Source organism: Hemiscyllium ocellatum, chromosome 13, assembly GCF_020745735.1.
Source record: "Hemiscyllium ocellatum isolate sHemOce1 chromosome 13, sHemOce1.pat.X.cur, whole genome shotgun sequence".
Lineage (NCBI taxonomy): Eukaryota > Metazoa > Chordata > Chondrichthyes > Orectolobiformes > Hemiscylliidae > Hemiscyllium > Hemiscyllium ocellatum.
The window spans coordinates 53,967,187-53,991,952 of record NC_083413.1 but is presented as its reverse complement, the minus strand read 5'-3'; the positions used below and the strand labels follow the sequence as shown (position 1 = coordinate 53,991,952).

The 24,766-nt window shown below is 37.7% G+C and overlaps 1 protein-coding gene across 1 annotated transcript in view; it reads right to left on the bottom strand.

Annotated features, from left to right (window-relative positions):
- si (sucrase-isomaltase) overlaps positions 1 to 24,766 on the bottom strand; it is a 218,424-nt gene that overhangs the window by 33,714 nt on the left and 159,944 nt on the right. Inside the window, 12 exon segments of the mRNA XM_060833923.1 lie at positions 3,042 to 3,180; positions 4,229 to 4,313; positions 4,407 to 4,523; positions 4,971 to 5,033; positions 5,227 to 5,337; positions 5,447 to 5,578; positions 6,125 to 6,250; positions 7,636 to 7,748; positions 10,406 to 10,502; positions 14,148 to 14,316; positions 18,826 to 18,980; positions 21,297 to 21,512. Of these exon segments, the coding sequence (XP_060689906.1) occupies positions 3,042 to 3,180; positions 4,229 to 4,313; positions 4,407 to 4,523; positions 4,971 to 5,033; positions 5,227 to 5,337; positions 5,447 to 5,578; positions 6,125 to 6,250; positions 7,636 to 7,748; positions 10,406 to 10,502; positions 14,148 to 14,316; positions 18,826 to 18,980; positions 21,297 to 21,512 (1,523 nt within the window).

Genomic DNA, 24,766 nt, shown 5'->3' with positions numbered 1-24,766 from the left:
TTGTTCCAAAATAGCAACATCCCATAAACGCACTGCATGGCAAAAAGGCAAATTCAGAAAAATAAATTTGTCTCACAGGTAAGCCAGCAGCAGCAAGAAACACCAGCTTCTAGCTGTAACCCCAACAGAGGGAAAATTTAGCTTCTACTTCGTCAAAGCTCCAACAACTTCTGCTCTACTGAGATTCCAACAGCAACTGCTTAAGGCTAAACCTAAAACGGAAAATCCCTAGAAATCCTGGTCTATAACATCTGGCCACACCTATCCAGGCTGCTTCTATTGTTCCAACTTTTAAAAAAGACTCCAGGCATCCTGAACTGTTTACTTTATAGATCTTCAGTAGCCAGTTCAACTCCTCTGTTGTAAGACCTCCCTTCAATAAAAAGGACAAAACCATCCCTAAAGCCACAGCCTCATTTTTACAATAGGGAAATGCAAAATATTTATACAAGTACTGATCCTGGCAGAATCCCGCTAAACACTGCCTGCCTATCACAAAAATATGTTTTTTTTGATTACTGCTCTTTATTTCCTGTCTGCCAACCAGTTTTTATCCGTGTCAGGACACTACCCCAATCCTATGTGCTTTAACTTTACATGCTAAACTCTAATGTGGGACCTTGAGGGCATTCCAAAAATCCAAATAAACCACAATGATTGGCACCCCCAATCAATTTTACAAATAACATCCTCAAAAACATTCAATAGATTCGTCAGTCATGATTTCCTTCCTGTATTTCCATGCCGACTCTGTCTGATTTTGACTATGTTTTCCAAGTGCTCTGTTTTTAATTCTTTGGTTCTGTAATTTGGTATTTTCCCCACTGCTGACGTCAGGCTCATCCGACTATGTTTTCTCTCTACCTCCCTCTTTAACAGCGGGGTTAACGTTAGCTATCCTCCAATCCATAGGAACTGTTCCAGAGTCTCTAGAATCTTGAAAAATGACCACCAATACATCCATTATTTCCAACGTCACTTTCTTAAGTATTTTGGGATGTAGATTAATTAATTTTTAATTTCATCAACTTCTCCAGGTCCATCTCCCTATTGAACAGGTCATGAAGCTTTCTCCCTCTGTAAAGATCTTGTGATTAAGAAGGTTGCACTGTAAACTTGAGAACTCCAAGCTGCCTTTAATTTGGAAGAAGTTGACAGTCTGATCTGGATATAATAAGATTTATTGTTACATAAAAGAAGCTGGCATTTGGGTTGACACTCACTTGCAGGTCAACAAGCCAAGAAATATTTAATGCTGCATTGGTTATCTTCACTTTGACGAATATGAAATTTCATTTTTCCAAGTTCTCGATTTACATGCTTTCACAGCAACATTTCTCACCAGGAAGAATTACGGTATAAAGTGAATGCTCTTAGGACGACATTGCATTGCTTCACTAAAATATGTCATAGAGCTGCCTTTCCTGTTACAAGATCAGACACTATTTATATCATTAAGGCCCTATTGATTTTCCTTTGTCTGCTGTTCACTTAAACCATTTAAGTTCAATTTTGAAGAGTAGGATGATTGCAGCATAGGGACAATTGGCCTGAATTTCTTTGAGCTTTACCTTGCTTAAGTGCTATAACTTACCATAACGTATTTTAACTTATTAGACATATTGTAGTAATGCCATCTACCTAATGATTCCACAATACAACTTGTGCCGTTATGAAAATACAGTATCAAAAATTTGAGGAAATTTGTGGCCTGTAAAAATTGTTCCGACAAGTGTTATTCTGTGCACATAATTTCACTAGTTTTGCAATCAAAGTATTTCCTTGATAGAACTAGCCATTTGGATACAGAACTGGCTCAAAGATAGAAGACAGAGGGTGGTGGTGGAGGGTCTTTTTCAGACTGGAGGCCTGTGACCAGTGGAGTGCCACAAGGATCGGCGCTGAGTCCTCTACTTTTTGTCATTTACATAAATAATTTGGATGTGAGCATAAGAGGTACAGTTAGTAAGTTTGCAGATGACACCAAAATTGGAGGTGTAGTGGACTGCGAAGGAAGTTATCTCAGATTATAACAGGATCTTGACCAGATGGGCCAGTGGGCTGAGAAGTGGCAGATGGAGTTTAATTCAGATAAATGCAAGGTGTTGCATTTTGGGAAAGCAAATCTTAGCAGGACTTATACACTTAATGGTAAGGTCCTAGGAAGTGATGCTGAACAAAGAGACCTTGGAGTGCAGGTTCATAGCTCCTTGAAAGTAGTGTCACAGGTAGATAGGATAGTGAAAAAGGTGTTTGGTATGCTTTCCTTTATTGGTCAGAGTATTGAGTACAGGGGTTTGGAGGTCATGTTGTGGCTATACAGAACATTGGTGAGGCCATTGTTGGAATATTGCATGCAATTCTGGTCTCCTTCCTATTGGAAAGTTGTTGTGAAACTTGAAAGGCTTCAGAAAAGACTGACAAGGATGTTGCCAGCGTTGGAGGATTTGAGCTATAGGGAGAGGCTGAACAGGCTGGGGTTGTTTTCCCTGGAGTGTTGGGGGATGAGGGATGACCTTATAGAGGTTTACAAAATTATGAAGGGCATGGATAGGATAAATAGGCAAAGTCCTTTCCCTGAGGTCAGGGAGTCCAGAACTAGAGGGCATAGGTTTAGGGTGACAGGGAAAAGATATAAAAGAGACCTAAGGGGCAACGTTTTCATACAGTGGGTGGTATGTGTGTGGAATGACCTGCCAGAGGAAATGGTGGAGGCTGATACAATTGAAACATTTAAGAGGCATTTGGATGGGTATATGAATAGGAAGGGTTTAGAGGAATATGGGCCGGGTGCTGACAGGTGGGACTAGATTGAGTTGGGATATCTGGCAGCATGGACAGGTTGGATCGAAGGGTCTGTTTTCATGCTGTACATCTCTATGGCTCTATGATTCTATGACATAAATCAGATACCGTGACATATTTTTCTAATTCTATTTTCAAACTTCAAAATCAGCCCATCTACAATTATATCAATTAAATTTTAATTAAATATAATTTTCAAACCACAAGATTTTTCAAAGTAATCAACTACAACATACTCGAGTGTTGGCTTTGTTTGTGACCATCCATACAGGTTATGCACATCATAGTGTCTTACTGCAGTTCCATCAGGTAGAAATTGTTCACTTTCCATACAGAGGGTTTTGTGACTCAGTCCCAAATGCTTTGATTCAAGAGCTTAAAAATGAGAATATGGCATATGGTTAAAAAAAAGGCAGTAACAGAATGAAATAGGTAAAATGATTAGTCACATACTTCATTGCTTGGAATTCTTGTAAAATAATTTTCAGCCACTGAAACATACTACCTGTAACTTCTAAATTCACAAATTTTTAAAATTTGAAAATGAAAACAAAATGATGAAAAACATTAATCCTTCTTTCTTACATGGAAAAGTCATGTGCCTGAAAATAAGAATCGTATCTCTGCTTTGATTCAAGAGCTTAAAAATGAAATATGACATATGGTTAATTTTGCATTTAAAAGATAACAGGAGACATGTCACAAATGTCCCTAGTCAATCTTGTCCAGAAGTAAATCTATGAGGTAAATAGTATCTTGCCAGTATCAACTCAATAATGATGGCCCTTACTTGCTAATTTTCTCCCATCTCCAGGCAAGGGGAAAATACTCCTGTATACCTTCAAGTTGGACAAAATAAGGTTTGGTGATCAGATGAACTGAGAAAAGGGTTGCTTCCAGATTTGTTACATTAATAAATTCAAATGCCAACCAACAAAACACTGAAATCTTCTCTTTGCGTATTCAAGAAGTCTACCACCTCAGGCAGGAAACTGCTCATTAACATGGAGACAACCTGGTTACCAAAGGAAGAATTCATTAAAAGTAGTAGCTACAGTTCACACGTATTGACTCCATTTCAGAGATGTTACCATTTTGTAACATTGATTTGATCAACTGATGATCTACCCAGAGGGTAAACTGAAATTGTATTAATTCTTCAAAATAATATTGATAAAGCAAATTCCTTAATACTTAATAAACTATGGTTCATGACAATGATGTATCTTAGAAAAAAATATTCAGCAATATGGAAGTTTGACAGGGCAGTTCAGTATACAGAAAGTTGCATTGAACACTGACAAGCTGATTCCAGTCTAAATGATAAGTTAACATAGACTATCAATCTCTAAACTCAACTAAATCTTTTGCATTCGTTTTGAAAAACACATTTGATAAATCCATTAAGTGAAAATATCCTAACCTGGCATATAAGGTGGATAGTTCAGTTTCTTATCATGACACCCATGAACAGATCCATGAACAAAGCTGGCGGGTTCATTCATGTCCTAAAAAAACAATGCAAGGTAAAATGCTTTTGCTGCAAATTGAGATTTGGAATTGCTTTTTAATGAGACAGAAAATGAACAGCAAAAACTCACAATCCAAAGTCCATCAAACTTCAAAGTTCTCTCATAATATTCTTTTATTGCTGTATGCCACCAGTTGATTGTTTCATTGCGGAAGAAGTCCGGGAAAGCAGCATAAGCTCGATAATGCTGTAAGAACACAAAACACTGATTTAACAAAATCAGGATAAATTCTTTATATATGCTAATTAAAAAATGAATTCCGGACCTTATTGTGGCTTTCTTTCTAATTTTCTCAATCAAGCTGATCAAGTTTCTCTGCTTTCTTTGCTTGTTAATTATTAACTGTGTTCATGACTCAAGCTTAATCTTTTCTGGAACAAAAATAGAAGCTACTGGAAAAGCTCAGCAGGTCTGGCCGCATCTGTGAAGATAAATCAGAGTTAATGTCTCCGGTCTGGTGACCCTTCCTATGAATTTCTTTTTAATCTTTTCAGGTTTTCTTTGTGAGCACAAACATTAATGTCAAAGCATATGGTTTCAGATAAGTATTAAATTAATATATTTCAGGTTCAAGCGTGATTATGTTGACAGATTATCATTAGATATACAATTTGTTTTATAAATCAGGCTTACCTCCACTTGATAGTCCCAGTCTTTTGAAGTATCTACCGTTATATTTGGAATATCTGGCCATACCTGCAATTGGTATTCAATAAGTTCAAAGATTAAGATTGCTTTATGTATTTTGTAGCTGTTGAAATATACAAATAATTGAATTTATGGGATGAAATTACTAGCAAAACTGTCTTAATTACAACGGTAACTAAAGCAACTTTGTAATATTGCTAAATTTCAAAAAGCTCTCAAATATTTTTAAAAAACGGATTACCTTCCCCCATACAATATCAAGACTGTTTTTCCATTTAATGAAGACATTACTATCTTTTCCAGTGGTAAAGGCTTCATAAGGTTTAGTTTCATTTCCTGAAATTGCTGGATCCTGCATAATTAAAAAAAATGCACAACCACAAATATCAAAATCTATAGCTCCAAATTACATTATTAATTTTATTCAAGTCATTTTAAAACGAAATGCACACAAAACTTACCAAGATGATAATAGTTCTCATCCCTTCACTTCTTATTTTATTAAAGAAGTCTGGCAAATTCTGGAAATCATCGACATCAAGAGTAAAGTCCAACTGCCGCTCCATGTAATCGATGTCTACATATTGTACATCCTTTAAAAAAAAATTATTTCATAACAACCCAGACTAGTTAGAATAAGCATTATTTAGGCCCTTTGAAACAATGCCAGCTATCAGTCTCAAGCAAATTGGGTAATACCTAGTTTGGAGACCTGATTTACATTGACAGCCACAACTCTATGTCGTATTGAGCCCAATGACACAGAAATACTATGCAAGCACATTTTGCATTACATGCAGAGCCTTTCTCCAAAACAGGTTAATTTTTAATCTAATGAGTATACAACTAGTACAGTTCTTAGCACTTTGCTATATTCACACAACTAAGGATTAATATGTGGTCACCTCTTTTAGAAGATATTACATCAGTTGGCTATGCAAAATTTCTGGTAGATCTGCTGCTGGTTTTGCATTAGCATGCACCTGAGACTAATTTCTATTGGCATAAATTGGGTTATATTATCTTCAAAATCCTTTTATACATCATTTACTCTTTCGGCATATTTAAACAATTCATATTTTTGACAGATTATTAGATAGATTGATACAATACTTGCACTTAATATATAAGTAACGTACATATGGTATATTTGCATTCTTCATGTCAGTGTAGAGCTCCTCAATTTCAGTGGTATTCTTGTATCCATATCGACATAACTGAAATCCCAGTGACCAATAGGGAGGCATGACTGGGCGGCCAATAAGCTAAAAAGTACAAGTAAACATTTTTAAAATTTGTTTTCCAAGCTGGAAAGAAGTTTTTTTTCACAACTTGTTCTTGGTTTCAAAATGTGATTATAAATGCCTATTTAGTTTAAAGTTCAGGATTCAGAAGGACTGATGAATGGTTAGGCATTTTAGCATTAAAACTTCTTGCTGAAGTCATATCAATCATGTAAGATACTTAATGATTTCATAGCTGTTGTGCAGAGGTGAGTTGGTGCATTTTATTTTGTACAGTGACTGGGCTGAATGGGGCTTTACTGATGAGCAGTCAAGTGTGAATTGTATGTTGAAACTAGATATGGAAATATTTCTCCTGGTTCACCCTCAACACACAATTTTGATCTCCAACAGTGTTAACAGTACTTACTACATATCACCCTGTCAATAACTATAGAAATGAGATAATAGACATTCGTTCATGGCACTGAAATTGAAATTCATCCACTCACCATGCATAGATTACTACAATTGAATTAACTTTCTTTTTCACATTTACACTGTTAGGCTACAAGTAGGAGGATATAAGGTTGGAGATAGTGAGGACTGCAGATGCTGAAGATCAGAGTTGAGAGTGTGGTGCTGGAAAAGCACATCCAGTCAGACAACATCCTAGGAACAGAAGAATCAATGTTTCAGGCATAAGCCCTTCATCAGGAATATACAGGTTGGTCTAGTGCTGCAATTGGGACATTCAAATGCAGAATACTGGGATTATGCTTGGGTGATCTTTTAGATCAGGCTTGTCCAACAGGAGGTACATGCAAAGGGATTCAGTGTATGCATCATGCACATAGTTGACTGCCTAACTAATCCTTTGACTCTTTGTCTAACAGACTGCTAACTTGATTGTCTGTTTGCAATCTACTTGGAAACTAAGATAGAGATCACGAGAGCGATGTTGTGATGCAGTACCCTTAAAGGTAAAGTGACTTTCTGATGTTCAATAGAACAATAGCCACCATAACACCCTTTCCCCACAAATGCAAAAAAAAGTCTTATATCCTTATTTTACAAGTTTTTATCTGATATACTTGTTGACCACCCTTTCATTTTCTGCCCACTCAGAAATGTGGAAGATTGTATTCTTATTGTTAGTACTTCTTCAGCATTCTGCTGAAATCTTTAAGTCCCGTGTCTGTAGGAAGATGAGGTGTGTTAATGCTTATTGGAATTTGTTCTTTTGCAAAATTTATTGCAGATGAGAAATGTTAAACCTGCCTTGTGAATTAATCTTCAATCATCATTAAACTGCCTTTCTACATTTATATTACTCAGTAAATACATTTAAATATGCACATTAATAATTTGTACAATAGCAATACTGAAATTAATTCAAACCAGACTATTAAGGCATAGATACATACTGCTGTATATTGTTCAACAACATTTTCTGGATTTGTACCAAGAATCATATAAAAATCCAGGATTCCTCCAGTAGTGCGATATGTTAGGGAAGGATATGGTTGAAGTGTTACATCTGGAAGTCAGAAATATCATAAAATACATTAAATGAGCAGTAACTGTTAAATTCAGTTTCTTAGTTTATGAGGTATTGTCATTAAGTTCTCATTGAAAATATATGCAAGAACCATTTCCTGTGCGTAGGATATTGACTCATTATATTAATATTCACAACAGCAAATTTGCTTTATTCTGATTACTTTAGCATATTTTTGAAATTCTATTTTTGATATAGACCAAAATAGCAGTTGTACAAGGATACAATGCTAATATTTTCATAATAATATGTCTTGTAACACATAGAAAGAAAGATTTGCATTCATATATCAATTTTTATAACCTTTGGATGTCCCAAAGCGTTTTATAGCCAAAGAAGTACTTTTGAAGTGGACCCATTGTTATAATATGAGATGTGTCAGCAAATTTCACACAGTAAGATTTCACAGTTAAAAATACAAAACTAATATGCAGATAATCTATTTATGTGATGTTGATTGATGGGTAAATATTAGAAAGACCTCTGATGATGACTACTCTAATCTTCTAAATGGTGCCTTGGATTCTTCTACATCCATTTGGGAGGACAGACATTGTCTCAGCTTAATGTCTTATCTGCAATCAGCAACTCCAAAAGTACAGCACTTCCTTCAAGTTGTACTGAAGTATTAATCTTGGTTTTCATGTTCAGGTCCTGAAGTGGTACTACTTTCTGACTCAGGCTAGAATAATAACAGCAGTTCCAAGGATAGTATGATCACTAATGGCCATATATTGATCCTGTGGTCATCATAAATAAAAGGGCAAGATTCAATTACAGAGTGCTAAATTTATATTTAGTGAAATTATTTGCCTTGGAGACAGTAAATATTGGTGGAAAATAAAAGTTCAAGTTTCAATTATTATTTGTTTTAAATATGCACTGGTTAATAGATTTGTGTCACATTCTTGATTTCACTGTTTAATGCCATTACCTCATTTTAAATACAAACTTATTAAAGTAGATGAAAGTGCTAAAATATTTATATACCACAGATTGAGAATAATTTAGCATCTCAGTTTTAAAATGTAATTAGGAATGACTGGAGAATTTCAGTGAGAAGCTATTAAATTCATTCTCTCCACAGATGCTGAGTTTCTTCAGTGTTTTCTGTTTTCATTTCAGATTTCCAACATCTGCAGTATTTTGCTTTTATTTCCTCTTGTTTTATTTTACTTTCAATGACTTTGAATGTCATTTAAGATAAATTAAGATTAATTGGAGATTTTAATATTTTCCTTTCCTATCATCTGTTATTATCTCATTGAAGAATTATTTGATCTTTATACCAGTTGGTTAGTGTAATCTTTGATACTTATACTGTTTTTTTTGGTATCGATTGTAAAAGATTATCTTTATTACTTATGTCAGACACAAAACCGAATTAAATAAAATGTACTTAATTCTTTGAATATTGGGATTCTTTAGTGACATAAAATGTCCATGTGTGTTTTCATTTATCATTTATCATGTAGATGTAAACTCAGAGGTTAATTGATATTCTGACCAATAACAAATTTATATAGCACTGTTAATTTATAGGAGCATTATGAAACAAAATATGATATTGTACCACTGAAGAAATATTAAATCAAATGACCAACAGCTTAATCAATGAGGTATGTTTTGGAGAGTGTCTTAAAGGTGGACAGCTCTGGAAAGAGGCAGAGGAGTGTATACTCGCTATTTCAGGCTTGGCACATTGGCAAATGGAGATAGACATTAAAGATGGAGCAATTATAATTGGAAGGCACAAGAGGGCATAATTAGAGAATCCAGAGGTCTTGAAGCATTGTGGAGCTAGAGACAATTACAGAAAAAGAGAGGGTTATCGGTAGAGTTTTGGACTGTGTGAAGGTTACAGAGGACAGAATGTGGAAGATCAGCCAAAAACAACCTAGAAAAGTTAAGAGGTAACAAATGCAGGAATGAGAGTTACTTACCTTTAATACAATCACAGGTTTCAGCAATGGTTAATCTGATAAATAGATGGTGTTATTGACAGCACAAATATGAGGTAAGAAGCTCATGTCTAGTTCAAGTGTGACTCCGGGTTGCAAACAAACAAGCTTAACTGCAAACTTGTATCAACAAACGGATGAAGTTAATAGCTTGGCAATAGAGTTTAGAACAGAAAACAATGGCTTCTGTCTTCCCAATATTTAATTGGATGAAATTTCTGATCATCTAGCTCTAGATGATAACTTCACAGCTGTAGAGGAGTGGAGAAAAGTGCTGGAGAGATAGAATGGTCTGGCTTCAGCATGTATGTGAAAAACATTGCTGTGCTTTTGGATGGTGTAACCAAAGGGCAGATAAGAAGCAAGGAAAGGCCAAAAATGGATCTCTGTGGCTTACAAGAAGGAATTGTGTGGATCAAGAGGATAAGCCATTAAATAAGTGATTTTCTGGCTGAGATTAGATAGATAAGAATAAAACTAGACAGTTGGGGGGATGCACTGGAGGATGATGCTGTGGTCAATCATTTCAATGGCTGCAGACAGTTCAAGAAGGTTGCAGTGAAGGTAGACTAGACTTTTGTTATATTTTCAATGTTAATGCCAACAAAAGTATTTAAAAATGATTAACATGACATTCTGAAAAGTCAATGCAGAAGAAAGAACATCTTAACTTACCCATTGCATTACTGTTCAACAATAATACACCATGGGCTTTGAAATTTTCTTCAAGACCCATATAAAAAGGTTGGCTCCCATAACTATTCAATTTATACTGTGAACATATATAAAGTGAAAATTAGACAAAACAAAATCTACAATGGCATCAGTCAGAACATTGAAAACCTAAACATAAACTTTTGGTAAACTAAAGTCAATGACTTATAACTTCAATCATACCAAGAATGTTGTTTCAACACTAAGAGCCTTAATAAGGTTGTCACATGCAATAGCGTAAACATGTTTTGCTGGAGGTATGCCACCTGCCATATTATTGAGGGGATAAAATATGTGCTCAAAGCCCAGGCCTGAACCTTAACACACAAGCTTTTTTTATTTCAAAAATATACTTTATTCTTGAAAAATATCTTTGTATATATACATTGTCACAAAAGCAGTTCGGTTCTGTGCAGTTGCATTTCAAGTAAATAAACAAAACATTGGATTTTGACTCTTTCTTACACACACAATATTAATATTTACATGCATTTGAAGTACTGGGAGGTTCTGATAACTGGATAAACCCCTTTGCTTTCAGTAGGAAGACCTCAGACAGTGGTCTTTCCCCACAGTTCTTTAGCAGCAGCTGCCCCAAGCTTTACATCCCTCAGAACGTAATTCTGAACCTTGGAATGTGCCGGTCTGCAACATTCGATGGAAGTAAAACTGATTGTTCTGAAAGACCAAAAAGTTTCGGATAGACCAAACAGCATCTTTCACCGAGTTGATGGTCCTCCAGGCAGGGGTGATGTTTGTCTCAGTGTACAATCCAGGCAACAGACCATAGAGCAGAGAGATACGCATCATGGATCTGCTTGGGAGAAACCTTGATAAAAACACTGCATCTTCCTCCAGACTTCCTTTGCAAAGGCACATTCCAGAAGAAGATGTGTAACAATCTCAACACCTTCCATAACCACTTCCAGGGCAGTGTGTGGTGGCACAGACTGATCAGGCATACATAAAGGATTTCACAGATAGTGCTGTTCTTGCCACCAGCCAAGAAATGTCTCGGTGCTTGGTGGAAAACTCTGGTGATGAGGCAATCTGTCAAATGATTTCGACAGTCTGCTTAAAGGAACCACATGACAGGATCCTTTATCCACAGGGTCTCAAGGACGTTGTGTACTGACTACTTCCTGATGAACTTGTATTTAAAAGTCTTTCACTTTGCAAATTTCTCTTGAAGGACAGGTAATAAACTTTTGAAATGTATTTACCTAAATACTGGAAGGAGTAGGAATGAAACCTTCACAAGTGAAGAATAAATACATGACTGCTGTCACTGTCAACCCTTCTTTAAACCCTTCTTTAACCTGACTCTGTTTTCTACCAACCCAGATCTTGAAAGCCCAAATACTGATCTGCACTCCTAACTCCCAAATCCCTCCTCATTCTGCTGTTTGAACCAATCAGTTGGCCTCATAACTCCCAATCCCATGTCCTCTGTTATTCCCTTTGATCTCTTAACTCCTGACTCATGGTGTGCTCGAGGGCCATTGCAACATCATAGCAATCCATTCCTGGGTTCCACTTGATTCATCATTATGATGCATAATACGTCACTGCATCTTCTGTGCATCCAAAAATGAAACAAACAAGAACCTTTTCTCTTTTTCTTCGAATCCTTCAGATAATTTTAATAAAATGATTCCAAACATTAACTCATGTTCCTTTTCAGATATTGAATTGCTGCTATGCATTCCAAACATTTTATGTTTATTGCAGATTGCCAACACTCCTGATTTGATCCATTTGTCTCATTAATAATCTACTATGCAAGTGGAAAAGATGTAAAATTCTATCCTGTGTAAATTGAGTGTTTCTTCCTGTCAGAGACAATCAACAGCATCCATCAAAGTATTACAGATGAAGTTTCTTTCAATATGTAAATGTCCTTTACATAGCAACTGCTTTACCACTGAGGACACTATATTCTTATTCTGAAACAAAATCTAGTCATCAAATTATATTTATGTTAATAAGTTATTTACCCTTTGTTCACTGGGCAAAAAATTCAATTCAGTGCAAGTTTTGTTTTAGTGAAGACAGAAGATTATAGTTGTCCAGTGCACAGAACCAAAGTGCAACAAACATGAGATTCTATTCGTGGATAATGCCATCTGAGATCTACAGATGAATCACATTCTCTCTGCACACACTGATCATCATAACTCATCGCTCACTGTCTTTCTGTGACCTGAGTAGAATTTAGATTGCTGCCACTTAAAACTAGAAATGACTCTACATTCTCAGAAGAACATTTCCAATAACTAAATCCAGAATAATTTATTATGTTTCCATGAGTGTGTGAGGGTGGGTGTTAAATTGATCTTTCCTAATGTCAATGAGTTTCTGATCTGAGATTAGATGTAACATTTTTGTTGCTGTACATTCATCAACTCAGTCACTGCTGTCTCTAGTACTATCTAAAATCACACTTTTGACACAAACTTCATTTATCTTCTCTATTGTTAAAGCCTTTCATTTTCTTAAACATTTCTGCATTCTTTTGAACCCACATTGCTCATTGTCTTCAATTTTCCAGGATGGATAACATTAATTTTTATCCCTTTTCCACTCTACCAATTCCAATTGTCATCTATTCCATTTTTAAATATTCTCAAAATAGTAACTTCAATATATTCTGAAAAGAGTGTAGCATCAATACTGTTGCTTAGGTATACAGTATAAGGTGCTAAAGTGTCACATTCCATTAACAACCTAACAATCATCTTTGTATTGTCATTGTGTCCGAGGGGGAAAAAAAAATCTGCCCTGCCTAAATACAAAAGTACAGCTTGTAAAAGCTAACAAAGACAACTGAAAAATAACTATGAAAAGTAAATTGCAAAGTAATAGATTGAAAATTAAACACAAAAAATAAATTTGTAATTCTGTTCCACACTTGCCATTACACTCATGATGGAGGAAGAAGGGAATTGAGCCAGTAATTTTACCTGCAGTTATATTTGTATTACCTTTGTCAGGCGTTGCCAATTGAAATTTTTTTATTACAGTGCACTGTATTATCATTGGCAACATAAACCAATGAAACATTTATTCACTGGTTTGATATTTCTTTGTCAGCTATTTTAGTGGAAATGTTATCTTACTTAAAATAGACAAGTCAAGTACCTTTAACAACGACCTAGATGGCCTGCATTAAATTTACTTAAGTTATTTGGATTACCATAAAAAAAGATAGAATTTCATTTGAATCATTAGATAAAAATAATTTTGACCCTTGTGCAATCTAACTGTATTTGTGAAAATACAAATAAATATCAGTTTACTTTAAATCAACAGTGCTCAGCATTCTAGTCTAGGATGCAGAAATCAGGGTAGAGCCCATTGCTCTGGCATAAATATTTTTTGAATAGAATGGAGGTTGTTATTTCTGTATTAACCTGCATTCTACCATCAAACAGGAGCATTCAGTCATTTGCTTTACAATTTTGAAGACAACAGTCCTGAAAAGGTGAGATAAAGGGTTACAGTAAATCAAGGCTTTGTGATTTATGTGTGAATGGGCTCTGTTGTTCTTCACTGTAAAACTTTGAGCAATTGTAATCACTTTGACTTACAACATTGAATCCCAGCATTGATGTGTAGCTGGGGTAATTCAATTTTTCACAGCACTTGATGCTAGTAATAAAGCACAATAAGCCACAGCTAAGGAAATAAGTTTCAAACTTACACCAGGTGGCTGATCTTTGGCAAACATTCCCCAAGTATTCCAGTTCAGATCATGTTTGAAACTTCGGTGTTCGGTTTCTCCAAATCCATAAATATATTTTGAAGGGAGGTGTGTTGAAATTTGTATAAATTGGTCAGTAAATGTTAAACCAGGCAATTGGGAATTCCAACTGCAAAAATAAGGAAGAATGGAATTCTTAGCATTTTGGAATTAAATTAACTCATGACAAAGTTAAAGTCTAACAGTGTTCTAATCTAGTTTAGACTGCTATTATGAAGTGCAAATTCTTAAGCATTCACACCAAAGACAATATTAATATATAAATTGGGACAGTGAAATTAACAGTTTGCATAATCAAAGCAATTCAATGTGATGAAATCATGCAATTAGATGCTAACATAGTAGGAGTTTGTTGTAGTATGTCTAATGTAGAAGGGAACAGTTAGTCAGTTCAAATATATGACATTAGACAACTATGGGTCACTATTCTGGGTCCATGTCAGTAGTATATTACTTCCTCTCAATTATTGTTTGTCAAAACTTAATGCTGTGCTGTACAATTTTCTAATTTGCACTGGTCGTGGGCAAGATTCTTGGTTCTGGCACAAAGAGAATGTTATGTCTGCATGCCTTAATTACCAGTATCTATTAATAATTGTGGACACCTAATCAGACATTAATGAATACATTTGAAACTTCTTGCCAAGGTTTATAGAGAATATTGGAATAGCACATAAAACATTTTTGAGTATATATATAAAGTACAAAATTATATAACAATTACAAGCCACAACCGCTAGTATTTGCATACTGAGTTTCACAGAGAAAACCATATCTAATCTTTCTTTTGAGAAGAGTAATCAGATAAGTCTCAATATGATCTAAAGACAGAAATATTTAAAAAGTGGCTAAAGCCTTGGCTAAAAGACAATGTTTTAAAGAGGGTCTTAAAGGTGGATCAATCTAAGAAGAATCTAATTCCAGAGATTATATTCAGCAATCAATGGAAAGGTGCAAAGAGTAGATATGGACAGAGGTTTAACTCAGAGGAACAAACAGTTACAGTAGTAAGGAAAAATGAGATTGGGAGAGATCATGAAAATACTTAAATATGATGAAAATAATTTTGGTGTTGAGCCATTGGGACTAGGCATGCAAAAGATTGGATCTGGATTAGAATGGTGCTGGAAAAGCACAGCAGGTCAGGCAGCATCCAAGGAGTAGGAAAATTGACGTTTTGGGCAAAAGCCCTTCATCAGGAATCTGCAAAACATTGGACCCAGGCATGATTTGTGAGTGGGACTTGGGATAGCATTGGCAGTAGAGTTTTGAATACTTTTTTATATGGAATCTGGAGAGAAGGACCAGCCAGAAGAAACTTGGAGTAATCAAATCTGGAGGTGGCAAATCTATGACAAACATAGAACAGTATGGCATATTAACAGGCTCTTCAGCCCACCGTGTCTGTGCTGATCATGATGCCATTCTAAACCAATCCTATCTGCTTGCACATGGTCCATATCCTTCTATTCCCTGTCTGTTCATATGTCTATCTAAGTATCTCTAAAATTTTGCTATCACAACTGCTTCTACAACCTCCCCTTGCTTCCAGGTACCTACCACCCTGTGGGTAAAAGACCTTGTACATCTCCTTTAAATTTTCAGCTTCTCACCTTAAACCAATGACCCGTAGTATTTGACATTTCCATCTTGGTAAAATGACTCTGACTATCCACCCTACCCAGGCCTCATAATTTTATATACTTTTATTAGGTCGCCACTCAGACTTTGACACTCTAGTAAAAACAATCCAAGTTTGTCCAAACTCTCCTTACAGCTAATACACTCCAATCCAGCCAACATCCTGATAGACCTGTTTTACACCCTTTCCAATGCCTCCACATCCTTTCTACAGTGTGGTGACCAGAACTATACACAACACTCCAAATGCATCCTAACTAATGTTTCTTCAGCTGCAACATGATTTACCAATTTTTATGCTGGATGCCTTCTAAACCATCATATCCACCAGTGTTTCCACTCCCAGGGAGTGATGAAATTGTATCCCAAGATCCCTCTGTATATCATAGCACCTAAGAGTCCTGCCATTTACTATATACTTTCTTTTTGCATTTGATCTCCCAAAATGCATCACCTCGCACTTGTCCACATTAAACTTCATCTGCCATTTCTCCATCCAACTTTCTAACAAATCTATAGCCTGGTGTATCATTTAACACTCAAAACATATCCACAACTCCACCAATTTATATGTCTTCTGCAATCCTACTAATCAGACTACCTATCATTTTCATCCAGATCACTGATTTATATTACAAGCAACAGATGTCCCATCACTGATCCTTGCACCACTGGTCACAAACCTCCAATCTGAAAAACATCACTCCATAACCACCTTCTGTCTTCTATGCTGCAAATGTGTTGCTGGTCAAAGCACAGCAGGCCAGGCAGCATCTCAGGAATAGAGAATTCGACGTTTCGAGCATAAGCCCTTCATCAGGAATAAGAGAGAGAGAGCCAAGCAGGCTAAGATAAAAGGTAAGGAGGAGGGACTAGGGGGAGGGGCGATGGAGGTGGGATAGGTGGAAGGAGGTCAAGGTGAGGGTGATAGGCCGGAGTGGGGTGGGGGCGGAGAGGTCAGGAAGAGGATTGCAGATTAGGAGGGCGGTGCTGAGTTGAGGGAACCGACTGAGACAAGGTGGGGGGAGGGGAAATGAGGAAACTGGAGAAATCTGAATTCATACCTTGTGGTTGGAGGGTTCCCAGGCGGAAGATGAGGCGCTCCTCCTCCAGCCGTCGTGTTGTTGTGTTCTGCCGGTGGAGGAGTCCAAGGACCTGCATGTCCTCGGTGGAGTGGGAGGGAGAGTTAAAGTGTTGAGCCACGGGGTGATTGGGTTGGTTGGTTCGGGCGGCCCGGAGGTGTTCTCTGAAGCGTTCCGCAAGTAAGCGGCCTGTCTCACCAATATAGAGGAGGCCACATCGGGTGCAGCGGATGCAATAGATGATGTGTGTGGAGGTACAGGTGAACTTGTGGTGGATATGGAAGGATCCCTTGGGGCCTTGGAGGGAAGTGAGTGTGGAGGTGTGGGCGCAAGTTTTACATTTCCTGCGGTTGCAGGGGAAGGTGCCGGGGGTGGAGGTGGGTTGGTGGGGGGTGTGGATCTGACGAGGGAGTCACGAAGGGAGTGGTCCTTGCGGAACGCTGATAGGGGAGGGGAGGGAAATATATCCTTGGTGGTGGGGTCCGTTTGGAGGTGGCGGAAATGGCGGCGGATGATACGTTGTATGCGGAGGTTGGTGGGGTGGTAGGTGAGAACCAGTGGGGTTCTGTCTTGGTGGCGGTTGGAGGAGCGTCTTCTATGACCCAGCAAATTTTGTTCCAATTTACCAACTTACCATGGATCCCATGTGATCTAATCCATCGGACCAGCCTATCTTGGGGACTTTGTCAAATGCTTTAGTAAAGTCAATGTTGATAACATCTACTGACCTACCCTCATCAATTATCTTCATCACTTCCTCAAAAAAAACCATCAAATTTATGAGATAAGACCTCTCATGCTCAAAGCCACGCTGGCTATCCCTAATAATATGACTCTTTCCTAAATACAAATTAACCCTATCCATAAGAATCTTCACCAATAATTTCCCTATCAACTGGTGTAAGGCTCACTGGCCCATAGTATCCTGGATCTCTTCCCTTGCCTCCATCAGTATCTTGGGACAGATCACATCAGGCCCTGATAAGATTATCTACCTTCAAGTTTTTCAAGAACCTTAACACCAACATGCCCCAGAATATCAATATACCCCACCCTAAACTTACCACATCCAAGTTGTTATCTTTGGTAAAACCAATGCAAAGTACTCACTGAGAACCTCATCCACTTCCTCTGGCTCCCAGGATAAATTCCCTCTTTTGCCCTTGAGTGGGCATTACACCTTCTCTAGCTACGATCTTTCTGAGATAGTAATCAATGAATTTTCTACATGCCTATAGCTAATAATTAACCTAAGTATTTCTGTAACCATTTCTGTAACCAAGCTGTTATTTTAAAAGAGTTTTTAAGGCCTGATTTTAGGGTAAGTCAGTTTTGTGTGTGGCTAATTGATGTTTTTTTGGTTATTTTAGACTGTTTTGTGATGTAGCAAGATAACTAACCAGGCATTAAGTTTTCTTAGAGACTCATAATAATTTTTAAAACATTCACAATTTCCTCAAAGACAAATTCTCAAGGAAAATAATAACACATTACTCAGTTGTAGCAAAAAGAGAGACAATTTTATAGTTGAGCTTAAAACCTCTGATGGTTGTATAAACTTGCAAAAGTTTACATTAAAGATATCACTGAAAGCATTGCTTCTTTGTAAGCAGTATTCAATAATATTGAATCCAGTAGCTCAATTTAAGAAAAAATCAATCAGTTCTGAAAAGCTAGAGTCAGCTATTGTGGATTTAGTTCATTGCTTTTTTAGCTAGGACTTATTTTATTAGAAGGATCATCTGCTATAATCAGGTTCTACTATGTTCTTTGTTGCATTGATTACTTGTATCTCATTACTATTTATCTCACTTTGTGTAGGAGAATTTGAAAGTTATTATCAGTACTGGTTGTAAAATCAGAAATAAAATACGATCTGAAAATCCGTTACTCACATCACTGCACCCGTACTCTTCCTTTTGACCAGGATTCCAAATGGAAAATCGACAACTTGAACCTCATAAAGTCTAGTAGAACTATCATATTGTGTCCTTTTGGGAATGTTTAGCTGGATTGGAACCTCAAATCGTTTTGCCTTTGGGTCAAAAATCTGGAGAAAAATTAAGTTTTGTCATTAATATCCTTAAATTCTAGCAGTTAACAAGTATTATCGTAGCAACCTTACTTGTGACATATTCTGGTGCTCAGGAATAAAAAAAGTCCTACATTGCTATCTTACTGTTATTTTATTCTTATGAGGAGGACAATAATTTTATCTAACTGTGCAGGCCATCCTTATTCACTCAACAAGCAATATTAAAACACAAAAATGTAGAAAAGTAGAAAACAGAAGCACAGTAGGCCATTTGGCTGTTTAAGCCTGTTTCTCCATTCAATATCATCATGACTGATCATCCAATTCAGTGTCCTGTTCTCAAATTAAAATTTATTTCATTTCCTGTTTGTGGGATAATGTGTCAATCTTGGCTTAGTTTTTACACTTGTTCTCAGACTATAGTCAGCATGAACAAAACTACACTTCTTTGACCAGTGAAAGAGATGTTGGATCTTCCCTGCAAACCACTGGAATCCTCATGATGATGGCACACACTGGATGATGTTAAAATGAAGATATGGGATATTGGTTCACTGAAGATAAAGGAGCAATGATTACTATCCCAATCAGTGTTGGAACATGACTTAATGGAGAACAAGGAGGTAATAATGTTTCCATTACATCAGTGCTCATATCCTCCTCAGTAGTAGGATTCAAAGGAAAGAGAGGTTATATGAAAACTGGTTTGGTAAATTTGAATAGTATGTATGTATGTAACTCAGGAGCAATGATGGGAAATACAGAAATTAAGTTCAAGACAGTAGTACTGCGCATGCGGTCAGGTCTGTCAAGGCATTCACAGGAACTGTGAGCAGTGTAATTACATCAAATCACCTTTAGTGTGTAGTCTAACAGACATGATTTGAGCCTTATAGATGGTAGAGAGGTTTAAGAGATGGGGCAAGGTATTCATTGCACAGCACAAAGTTTCTGACCACCGTAGAAATGGAATTGACATGAAAAAATGAATGATTTCACAGTGTATTTTACAATGAGAAAAACAGTAAAATACAGTGCAATTCTTTTCCACAATCCAGCACCATTTTGAATAGTTTACGAATAAATGAAAAGTAGGAAGATAGTGCTTAAAGACAGTCCATCAGTCCTGAGCCAGCTCATCACTACAACACCTGTACTACTGTCCCTCCTCCACCACCCCGCTGCCATCTACTCTGGACCCTATCAACATTGAAGTCATCATTCTTCAGGCAACATGTTTCACCGCTGGGCCAATTCTCTTTTGCCACCACTTCACTGGACTTGCCCTTGTCCAAGTTGCATATCCCACCACTGGGTCCACTTTATTGATGACACTGTGATGCCCATCCGCCACTGCTTCACCGATGCCAGTGTCAGACTCAACCAATGACAAAGTCACTGACCCTCAAGTGCCACCTTTCGCTGCTGGGCCTTCCTCACCAATGTAACTGCCACCAGTGTAGCAGCTGCCAATCTTAATGCCAAGTCCCATGCACACCCCAGAAAAGTAAGCGGGTGCTTAATCATGAGGTGCACGCTGGGATTCCTAGCTGCCATTGATGCTGTCTGAGCTCAGGACAAGAGGTAAGTAAAGGAAAGGAGAAGAAAAGAAAACAAGGAAAGAGAAATAAAGAAGAGAAAAGCTGTCGGAGTGGATGAGCCTTGGCTCAGGTATAATTGGATGCAATTTGTTCAGGTTGGCGGCCGAGGCTGAAATAATAAGGCTTTTATGTTTTTCAGAATATTTAATGTTCTGATACCTGCAAAATATATCTTTGTAGTCAATGGCACCCTGCACCATAGGAAAGTTTATTGTACTGAAAAACCCATTGGTACATTCCTCTTCCTTCTGTCTGGTCACAGGAACATTGTTAACTTCTTTTTCCTATTACTCACCACATTATGCTACAAAAGATGCTGTACTGAGAAATGTTTGGCATGCCAACTGCTCTAGTTTGAAAAGGTTCAGGGCTGTGGTAACCTTCGTAGTCACTGCCAATGACATGTTTAACCCGTTTGGTGCTGCAGGTGACAAATCTTCATGACAGGGAGATGTTCCTGTTTTTATATTTGATTATGTTTTTTCCTAGTTTAGCCTGAGATAAGAGAATTGTTGTCTGAAGTCTCTGGGTGGGGAAGGCCTTCCTGCTAACAGCCCATATTGCTACTTTCCATTTAGATTATTGCATGTGAAAGATTTTGAGGCACAAATGTTATTTACTCAAAGAACAACATTGAATTACCAGGAGCAGACTATAAATTTAACATGTCTTCTATTCAATTGTAAACTTCCCAGCTTTCTTGACTTTCATTCTTTCATTGGAATCCTACCTTAAAATTCAACATATGGTCATTCAGGTATGTGATATCAACTTGCAGGATTTGCACAGTTGGGGTGATGCCTTGGTAACTTTCTGGATATGCTTTATTTCTCATAATTTCAGCTGTCATTCCACGTTCTGTTGATGTAATTCCCTTGTCTTTGTTCAGGAGGTAACCGTAGTCTTTGTCATAAAAGCAGTATGGTTCAGAAACTTCAGGACTGCTCTGCAAAAAGAGAAACCCAGGTTTCATAGCAAATAAATGAGGAAAAACTCCAAGATTGCTTAAACTAATGCAGTTAAATATTTGTCAACCGATGTGAAGTAATATCTCAATATTTCAGATTCATCTAACAGAGTTATTGACCTTTTTGTACCACTGCTTCAATTTAGATCATTGATAATTTGTTCCCTCACTAAAAAGCAATGCTTAATTTATTATTTCATAATGTTAAACATTATGGGCAAATCTTTGAGGAACTTGAGCAATATGGGCTATGGTACAAGGTGTGGTAGTATCAGGTGACAAATCCACTGGTCTCAAGATCATTTTGCTTCACATATGCTTTTGAGAGACAATGTGTCACAAATCTCACTAGGCAGTGGCAAGATGCCAGTGAACAGGGATGAGCTTTGTTAAATGCCTTGTTAATGTCACACCATATCTCATTCATATCCAGACTCAATTCTTGTCAAACTCATGAACCAAACGAGATGTCTGGAAGCCAGAGCAAGAACCTTGCTCCAAATTACCTCCAGGTTAGATCCTGGCAGCAACATCTCAAGGCATGAGACATGGGCAGCAGTTACATGCACAGTTTATGTACAATCATTGGCATCCAGCATCTGCTAATGCATCACAACCATCATGGCATCTCTTCATCTGGTGGGATAGTTGTTCATTGCTTGCTCCAAATTACCTCCAGGCTGGATACTGCTAGCAACATCTCAGGGAATGAGACATTGGCAGCAGTCACAAGCACCATTCATGTACAACCATTGGCATTCAACATCTGCCAATGCCTCACACCATCATGGAACGTCTCCAATATTTTGTCATACTGCTTTTAAGACACAGACTTGCATTGAAGAACATACCAGCAGTTAGCATTGAGAAGATTGCCATAAGGATACCTTGCTGCAGGGACAGGCACCCAACTCAACGAGTGGACTAGGCTGCATCTCAAGGCTTATCTGCTTGTCCATGAACAATAGTTCATGTTGTGCCCAGCTGTATACTCACACCATTCATGCCTTACCTTGCGGTGTTAGCATGTTACTGCTTCAGAGAGAGCCAAAAACTCTCATTTCTGCCATATTGAGTAACTATTTTGGTTCTATTAGGCTAGGGACACAGGTCAGATATCGTCCAGGGACTTGACCACAGTCAGCCATCAGATTGAGACACTCACTGTCAAGAGATGCAGGGATCTGTCTGAATGTAGCCAAAGGAGTAAGCAACAATTTCTTCTACAGTACCAACAGCATCAATCAGTGGTGTCATGTATCATCAGTTGGGGAGCTATGAAATAGTAGCCAGATATCTAGTCAGACATGTCAAGGAGCTGCTGAGTGATGTTGGTCTAAGGTCTGGACCAAATACAGTCTGTGGTTGGAGAGGCAGGGGTGGGGTTTGGTGGAGTAATGTCAATCATTAAAGAAGCTGCAAGGGGGGGTGCTTGTATGGGCAGTGTTGAGAACACTGTCAAACTAAGTGGGGAATCAAGACTGGAAGGTCAGGAGATGTAATAGCATTTGTGGAGGTGGGAGCAAGGACAGTTAAAGGGTAACTCAAGAGTATGAAGATCAGCATCAGAGGGTATGGTACACTACAGAAGGCAGATTATTGGTGGTGACCATGTCCATGGCCTCCACAGGGGGTTTGTAGAGGATTAGGGTGGGTAAGGTTAAGGTGTAATGTTAGGTTTGAGGAGAAGAGAGGTCAATTGGAGATAATGTGGTAGGCATACACAGTAGGGAGATGGGTGAAAATGTGCTATTGGGAGTAAATGATGGTAAAAGAAGACAGAGACTCTGGAGGGTTACTTGACAGCAAGGTGGGTACATTGCTGAGGAGCTGTCTTCCCTGTCGTCACTTGCCATTTTCTAAATGAGAAATGCAATTAGAAATTGGGTGGGTAAATGGTCAGGGAGGACAGGGTTAGAGTCAGCTTGATGGATGAAAATGTGGGATCAACATCTTCTGCTCATTATGACATGTAATGGGCATACTCCAGCTACATCTTAATTGTAAATATTTCTTCTCACATGGTCAGAGGTCAGACAACACCAGGTTATAGTCCAACAGATTTATTTGAAATCACAAGCTTTCTGGTCGTTGTCCCTTCATCAGGTGGAGTGGGAGAGAAGCACTCAGGCACAGAGTTTATAGGCGGAGAAATCAATGGGCAGAGAGATCAAAAGATCATATAAATGGTCTGAGTAGGGTGTCAACAAGCTAAATAATAGATCTCTGCAGGTGATTAAAGTGTCAGACGGTGTGAGTAAAGTGTCAACAGCTGACTAACAAAGGGGTGATCTATAATCCAGTTAAATGAGGCAGAACAATAATTATAAAACATTAAAAATAAGGTGATGCTGGAGACAAACCAAATAACTGGAATAACATGATAGGAATGGGAGTTGCACTGTGAGGTTCTAACCAAATTAATAAATAATCCAAAACTGTACAAATTAATTAAGGTAGAGAGATCATAGCAATTTACCAAGGTGCTTGTGTCAAAACAGAACAGTAAAAAAAATTTACAGACACAGAACAGTGTGGTGGGGTTACACGTAGTGCAAATTAATCCATGATCACAATTGAGTATTGGGTTTGCCTCCTGCACCACCTTCTTTTTTTACTTTTTTGTAATTATCTCGCTGCCTCACTTAATCGGATTATAGGTCATCCCTTCACTCGTTATTCAGCTGTTGACACTTTACTCACACTGTCTGACACAGTGATCACATGCAGAGATTTATTATTCAACACTCCACTCACACCACCTGTATGATTTTTTTGATCTGGATTAGTGGTGCTGGAGGAGCACAGCAGATCTTTTGATCTCTCTGCCCATTGATCTCTCTGCCTATAAATACTGTGCCTGTGTGCTTCTCTCCCACTCCACCTGATGAAGGGGCAATGCCTCACAAGCTTGTGATTTCAAATAAACCTGTCAAACTATAACCTGGTGTCATTTGCATTCTGACGTTACCCACCCCAGTCCAACACCGGCACCTCCACATCACGTCTTCTCACACATGCAATGTATGCAGACTGAATGTGATGCTGCATCAAATTGTGGTCAAACATGGAATATAAAATGGCATAAAATATGCTTTGTAATTCCTTAAATATCTGGTTTGACAATGGGGGCAACTTCCACAGCCATACAAATGATACCTAGCTCTACTCTAAAGTTATAGATGATTGGTGCCAGTCTAATGTGCATGAGACACAATTTCCTTCATGTGATG